At 37.8% G+C, this 7,810-nt stretch overlaps 1 protein-coding gene across 1 annotated transcript; it reads right to left on the reverse strand.

Annotated features, from left to right (window-relative positions):
- Window positions 1-6,968: 6,968 nt before the first annotated feature.
- On the reverse strand, window positions 6,969-7,221 carry LOC111727402 (cytochrome c oxidase subunit 6C-like). Its single transcript, XM_023517125.1, has one exon. It carries the CDS (start codon window positions 7,194-7,196, stop codon window positions 6,969-6,971), a length of 228 nt encoding a protein of 75 aa, XP_023372893.1. The 5' UTR covers window positions 7,197-7,221.
- Between the last annotated feature and the right edge of the window lie 589 nt (window positions 7,222-7,810).

A 7,810-nucleotide genomic window follows, 5' to 3' on the forward strand; every position in this document is an offset into this window, starting at 1 on the left:
TTGGCCACCTGGATGAGAGTTTTCCAAACTGCATATAGAAGTAACACACTGCATCCTATGAGAGAATTAATGTACACAACTATGATCTAATAAAAAAAAAGATTAATAAAGATTCTGAGCATACAAAAAAAAATTTTTAGGTAAATTTTTCTGAAAAAATTTTAGAAAAAACTTTTTTCTCATCAGGTTCAGGCCCAAGATTTTACATATAAATAGAGAACAAATGACTTATCTAATCACAGATTTAATTTGTGATCCAGAAATGGCTAGAATTAATAACTCTAGATTACCAAGTATTCTCTTCACCTTAGCAAGCTATTTTTTTCTTTTAAATGAATAAAATAGTTCAATGAAATTAACTAATCAGAGTCAGAGGCTCAAGACAATGGTCCGATGCTCTGGATTCTGAGTCATGTATCAGAAATTTGTTGAGCAAGCAACCCAGATAGTGAGAAAAAGAAAAAATTCAGAAATTCAATTGAGTACACAGATCAACATAGATAAGATGACTGACAGAGAAGTCTGCTCTATTTCTCCCCACACTGGATACTGTTAGGGGCAATTTATTCTTGCAATGTAGGGGTCAGTGTGGCAGATTCATCACCTATGGTGAGACATTGCCACAGTCTGGAAGTAAGCCTCTGCCTAGAATTGATTTTATGTCTGGCTTCGTCTCCTGCTGTCAAGTTGTAGTCACCTGAGTCTCTGGCATCTGCAGGGCAGTGTAGGAAGGTGGCTGGTCACACAAGGGAGAAGCACATTAATTAACATTGTAGGGTCTGGAGATCTATTTATTAATGAGTATGAGCCATACTCATTTATTTCAGAGTATTATGTCATTTGATGAGGGGAGAATATTATTACAAATAATAGAAATTATTTATTAGAAATTACCATTTGCTAAGGACTCTTTAAAATACTCTATATGTAGTGATGTCCACTGTTGGTGGACTATGGAAGGGCCTTTTTATTTCCATTTCTTCTTTGTTACCATAGCCTGCCTTCTAAGATAGAGGCTAAAAAGGTCAGATACTTTCATTCACAGACTCCCTTGTTCCTATGGATGAGAAAGAAATCCTCATGGTCCTGACAAGAGTACAGCCATTGTGGGAGACAGCTGGTAGGAAAAAGCAGGTCAGAAACCAAACTCATCATCACAGCAAACCCCCTGTCTACTCCCTGGAATGCTTCAAGGCCCCTGTTCCTAGGAAAAAACAGAAGAGTAACTTTTTCTGGCTCCAGCTGGCAGCCAGTTAAAGAAGTAAGTCCTAGATTTTCTCTGAGTGCAAGCATTAGTTCCTCTGCAGAAGGGATGACTGCCTCTGAGAACCGCCCGCTTCCCCAGCCCTATTGATGCAAGATAATAAAAGCCCGTTGATGTGTAAAAGCTGAGCTGGTTTGGTCAGACTCCACTCTGTTCTTTTCCTCCCCTTTCTCTGCTAATAAAAGTCTTTGCAATCCCTGGACTGGCCTCCTCCATTTTTTTACAGAGCCCCTTCCCCGTACACTACCCATGGTCCCCTCAATATGAATGACACGTCATACAGCATATCACAAGAATTAGCATTTACATATACTTACTATATGTGTGACACTTTTCTAAGCACTCTCTCATATGTATATACACACATGTATACATGTAATCATCATACTAATTCTCTATGTAGACTCTATTATTCCCATTTCACAGTTAAACAACTCCACATGGAGAGGCTGAGTAACTTGCCTTGGTCACTTAGACAGTGGCAGATCAAAGAGGATTTTGTCTTAGGTGATGTAGCTCTGGAATCCCAGCTTGTAGCCTAGCACAACAAAAGGGGAAGATCAGTCGGTAGAAATTATGGAAAGGAATTATTTTCCCTGCCCCAAACAGGGAGATGTAAAAGATGGCTTCTCTCCTCACCTCCTGGTTTTGAAAACAGAAGTCTCGAAGGCTTAGAGGGTCACACCATCTTGCACCTGTGAGTGGCAGTGTGCAGGACAGAGGGGAAACCTAGAGTGGAAAGTTGTGAAGCCCTTGGATTCCTTTGGCATCAGTGGGCCACTTACAACTGATGTAAGGTAAGACATACGTTAAACAATTTTTAACATTTTTAAAGCCATTTTTTTTACACACTCTATTTCTTATAACTGAAATAAGCTAATGGTTCCTCCTATGTTATTTCATTTAATTCTCAATCCGAATTTGTAAATAATGTATTTTTGTTGTCCTTGGTTTGTGAGTAAGGACACCGAGGTTGAGAAAGTTTAATTCACACAGCTATGGATTGGAAAAGCAACTGACAGCAGCCTTTAACCAGCACACCATACTGCCTTCTGTCAACGTCTTCATTCAAGAACCACCAAAACGCGTCTATAGTTAAACAAGTTGTGTTTATTTCTATTTACAATGATGGAAAATGCATACCATGGGGAACCTTGTGGCTTCATAAGAGGGCGTTAGAAGTGGTGTATTTCTATATATTTCTGTGTTTGGCTTGTGTTAGGTGATTTTTGGGAGGGGTTAAGGGAGTAGGGATTAGCTCTAGATTGGACGCTACTGTGATGGTTAATTATGTGTCAGTTTGACGGAGTTAAGACCTAGACAGCTGGTAAACGTTATTTTTAGTGTGTCTGTGAGGGTGTTTCTGGAAGAGATTAGCATCTGAGTCAGTGGAGTGAGTAAAGAAGATCCCCCCTCACCAGTGTGGGAGGCACCATCTCATTCATTGAGGGCCCATAATCATGTGCGGCAATTCCCATAATGAATCTCCTCTTCTGTATCTCTGCATATTCTGTTGGTTCTGTTTCTCTGGACAACCCTGACTAATGCAGATGCTGTCAGGAAACGGGAATAATTATACCATTGAGTATCTTTTTTTTTTTTGAGACAGAGACTCAAGCTATCCCCCTGGGTAGAGTGCTGTGGTATCACGGCTCACAGCAACCTCAACACCTGGGCTCAAGTGAGTCTCCTGCCTCTGCCTCCCAACTAGCTGGGACTATAGGCGCCCGCCACAATGCCCAGCCATTTTTTGGTTGCAGCCGTCATTGTTGTTTTGGTGGGTCCAGGCTGGTTTCGAACCTGCCACCTTAGGTGTATGTGGTTGGCGCCTTAGCCACTTGAGCCACAGGCACTGAGCCACCATTGAGTATCTTAATAAATCTTTTCTAGAAGAAGGAAAAACTAGAGAGAGATTGAAACTTTATTTGGCAAGGAAACAGTGGCCACTTATTTTATGCAGTATACAGAGACAATAGTCACTTTGGTGGTGGTTTGAACAATGTTCATGCTTTTGTTGTGTGTTAACGATTATGAAATGATCTTGTTTTTATCTTGCTCCCTCATGATTACAGAGTGGTCTTGTCTGAGGTTGATATTCTGTGAATTTTTTTGTTCCACAGCAGAGTATGGCATAGTGAGTATGAGGTTAGCTCCCAGATGCCAAGGGATGCTTTTCTTTTTCTCATTCTCTTTCTCATTTTCAGAGTCTGAAGTTTTTTCTTATGGTTATGTTTTCAAATACTGTTACAATGTATTTAAAAAAGTATTTTCGTTTTGCTTTGGTGTTTTTAATACATTTGGTGAACATCTATCTAAAAATGATATATGTTTTCATTCTTTCTCAATCAGAATACACTGAACATAATTTGCAATTTCTTAAACACTTAGAGTCATTGTTGTAAATGATCTTTTCTGCACACAGAAATATAACAAAGTAGATATTGACATGAAAATGATCATTTTCTCCTTCACTATTTAATTCCAGACTGAGACATTTGTATCTTTTGACTTCTCACTATTGCTGACTTTCTTTTCATTGATATCACTTCTTGGAACATTTTTTTTTTCCCTTTCAGCTTCTATAGACCCACTATATCTAATTCATTGTGGACACAAAAACTATAAAACCAATTATATCTAAAATCAACATTATGCTTCATTAGAAACCACAGACAAAGTTCACAGAGTTTTTAAGATTGAAAATGGTTATATGGCTGAAGCATGATGCGCTAGATAATGGAGCCACATTGGGAATTGGCTTACTTTTTGAAGCAAGATTCTGATGAATATCTTGTTGTGAGTCTAGGAATCAAACTAAACCAAAAGAGATATTTGCTCAAGGAAGTCAGAGATAGTGTAGGTGAGGCAGAGAACTAGAAGCAGGGGAAGAAAAGATCCAGAGAAAGCAAGGGTGTTGCTGAGGAAATAAAGCTGAACCTGAAGGCCAAGGCATGAGGCAATGGTGCAAATGAAATGATGAACAGAAAAGTAGGACGAGTTAGAAACCAGACAGGAGCAGATGTAAGCATTCAGGTGCAGGACACCAGTTCATAACTACAACTGTGAATGGCCAATGGCAGCACATATCCACTTTCACATGGAATTGGAAACATACTTTGAGTCAGATATAAAAACATAAATTCTGCTAGGTATGAGATTATAAAGTATGAAAGAGGAGCTAAATCAGTGAGAGTATAGACTTGATAGTCTAAATTTAGCTGGAAGAGGACCATTAAAAGGAGTTGAAACATGTCAGAGAACTTTATTGCAGAGGATTCATAAACATAAGTTGGAACAAGGGAAGGAGAACAGTTGATTGCCTCTGGTGCTTTATCCTTTTATTAACTTCTTCTCAAACAAGTTTAGTATTTTGTGTCAAACAGCAGTAAAAAGAGAGAAATAGTATACATCAGTGGCTAAGAGCTAAGGCTCTAGCATAAGATGACTTGGGTCCATATTCTGTTTCTAACACTTTTTTTTTTTTTTTTTTTGAGACAGAGCCTCAAGCTGTCCCCCTGGGTAGAGTGCCGTGGCATTACAGCTCACAGCAACCTCCAACTCCTGGGCTCAAGCGAGTCTCCTGCCTCCACCTCCCAAGTAGCTGGGACCACAGGCGCCCGCCACAACGCCCGGCTATTTTTTGGTTGCAGCCATCATTGTTGTTTGGCGGGTCGGGCTGGGGATTCGAACCCGTCACCTTAGGTGTACGTGGCTGGCGCCTTAGCCGGTTGAGCTATAGGCGCTGAGCCCTGTTTCTAACACTTTAGCTTGACAAATTGCTAAAATTCCTTAATGTAAAGTGAAAATAGTAATACTCTTTTACTTGTAACATTGTTAAGAACTAAATACATGCAATTATGTATCATTTAGTAGATCATTTAGGACATAGTAACTATTATGCAAGTATGGTTGCTATTATTACTGCCATCATCATATCTTCAGTATAATACAGATTAGTATTTTTCATAATAATATTTGGATGCCATTATGTATATACATATTTTTAAATTTCCTTCTGGCATGAACACTTAACATGAGATCTACCATCTTAACAGAGTTTTAAGTGTGATCATACAAAGCAGTGTTGTAATTTATAGGCACGATGTTTTACTAGAACTTTGCATAATTAAAATATTAAGCCCATTGATTAGCAACTCCCCATTTTCTCCTCCTTTAAGCCCTTAACAATTGTAATTCTATTTTTTGCCTTTATGAGTTTGACTATTTTAGATATCTCATATAATGAAATCATGCAGTATTTTTTATGTGACCAACATTGCTGTAAATTGTTCGGGCCGGAGTCGCAGAGATAAACTAGCAGTCAGAATGTCTCTGAAGAGTAGGGTGGCTACCACTCACTCAGGCAAGTAGCAAAAAACCTTTATTTCTTTCATGCTTTTTATAGGGGATCTTTTACTGCCACACAGCACATACAAATAGTTAATCTGTAATCTACTAACCTCTCAAGAATGCCATCTGGCATCAGTAAGTCTAACAAATGCATTCATAAGATTTTCTAACTATAAAGTAAAAATTAATGATACTAGAAAACAGGATGCCAAGTTTGGGGAGTAAAGGTTCCTGGTGACCTTAAGGCCAAGCAACAGATTCTGATTTTTTGCTTTCAAACCCCTCCCAGGAAATTCCTCAGATGTACAGATTCTGCCTGCAGAGTCTGCCTCCTATATGACTGGCCTCCCAGTCCTAATGGAGGGACATCAATGAGAAAATTCTTTCAATGGGTCTTTGAAAACTTAGCACAGTGACTGTTTCTAGTCCTTAAAGTCCTCAGGCCATAGACCAACTTATTTTGCTTAGCAAAATATCCTCTATGTCCATACCTGTTGTTGCATATTGTAAGAATTTCTCCTTTTGTAAGGCTGAATAATATTCTTCTGTATGTGTAAGTACATTTTTAATTCATTAATTCATTGATGATTACATTCTATCCATTTGGAATAGGATTGCAATAAACATGGAAGTACCAATATATCTTCAAGATCTTGGTTCTGACTCTCTTGAATAAACACTTAGAGGTGGATTGCCTTATCATCTTGTCATATACATGGTAACCATTTGCATGTGTTTGGAGAAATATTCATTCAAATTCATCATTAGTTTATTTTTTAAAAGAGTTTTAAATTTTGCTTTTGAGTTGTAGCAGTTTCTTATATATTTTGGAAATTAACCCCCTATTACATATATGGCTTGAATATAGTTTCTTCTATCCATAGGTTTCCTTTTCATGCAAATATCATTTTCTTTTCCATACAGAAGTTTTTAGTTTGATATCCAATAGAACCTCCATAGTTGACTACCTCCCTACATTGCCCATCTCCTTAAGTTGATCTAATTTTCACAGATCAGACATGCACCACATGTACTCAATGGAAGTTCTTTATGTTGACCACCTCTGTATATTGACCAGTTTGTTGTAGTCTTTTGAGTGGTCAACTTAGCAGATCTTCTACTGTAGTCTGCTTTTGTTTTTAATGCCTTTGCTTTGGAGTCATATTCACGAAATCATTGCCAACACCAATGTCATGAAACTTTTTTCTGTGTTTTCTTCTAGGAGTTTTATAGTTTCAGGGTTTTTAAAAAAAATTATTAATAGTTTATTTATCACTCATTCATAGTTCAGGGACACAGGTCAGTGACAAATGTCTATGTAAATCAACCCAAAGAAATTCTTTGTATTTCAAAATTATTTTATGCTCTGAAAGACACCAGCCTTCCTCATCTCCTCAAAATCTTTCATAAAATCATAATTTCTGTAGAAATCTGCATATGCCTTCTTTCTTGGTTCAGCCATAGCAAACTTATAGAAAACTGCGACCCCCAAGGATACAACAAATGCTCCAACAATATGAATCCACAGGCGCCTGGCCAAGAGGCCACGCATCTGAGGTTTGGCCAAAGCACTGGAAGCCATGGTAGTTACTATCCTTGATGGATTGCCAACCTCAATCTGTCCTTCCCAGCTAAGGTACACACAACTCAGTTTCAGGGTTTATATTGAAGTCTTTAATTTTCAGTTGATTTTTGTGTATGTGTAAGTGATTTTTGTGTAAGTAAGAAGTAATTTCACTGTTTTGCTTATGGATATTCAGTTTTCCCAACACCACTGTTAAAGAGGCTATCCTTTCCCATTGTAGTTGACTATATATGTATAGATTTATTTCTGGGCTCTCTGGTTCTGTTGATCTATGTGTTTGTCTTTATGTCAGTATAATACTTTTAAAATTACTATAGTTTTTAAAATATACATTATAATCAGAAAATATGATGCTTCTAGCATTGTTCTTTACTTTTCAAGATTATGTTGACTATTCAATTTATTGTCTGTTTTAATTGTGTCTGAAAATAAGATTGCAACCTCTTCTTTCTTTTGATTTCCATTTGTCTGAAATATTGTTTTCCATCCCTTCACCCTGAGTCTTGTTCCATCCTTTGAGGCTAGTTGTGCTTCTTGGAGACACATATGGATGGCTTGTGCTTTTTTTTTTATCTAATCAGGCACCCCATGCCTCTTCAGTGGGGAATTCA

This window comes from Otolemur garnettii, unplaced genomic scaffold, assembly GCF_000181295.1.
Source record: "Otolemur garnettii isolate 467f Iridium unplaced genomic scaffold, OtoGar3 scaffold00104, whole genome shotgun sequence".
NCBI lineage: Eukaryota > Metazoa > Chordata > Mammalia > Primates > Galagidae > Otolemur > Otolemur garnettii.

What these genes read in the sequence shown, in the direction of transcription:
- LOC111727402 (XM_023517125.1), bottom strand. Translation starts at nt 7,196, where the DNA reads ATGGCTTCCAGTGCTTTGGCCAAACCTCAGATGCGTGGCCTCTTGGCC.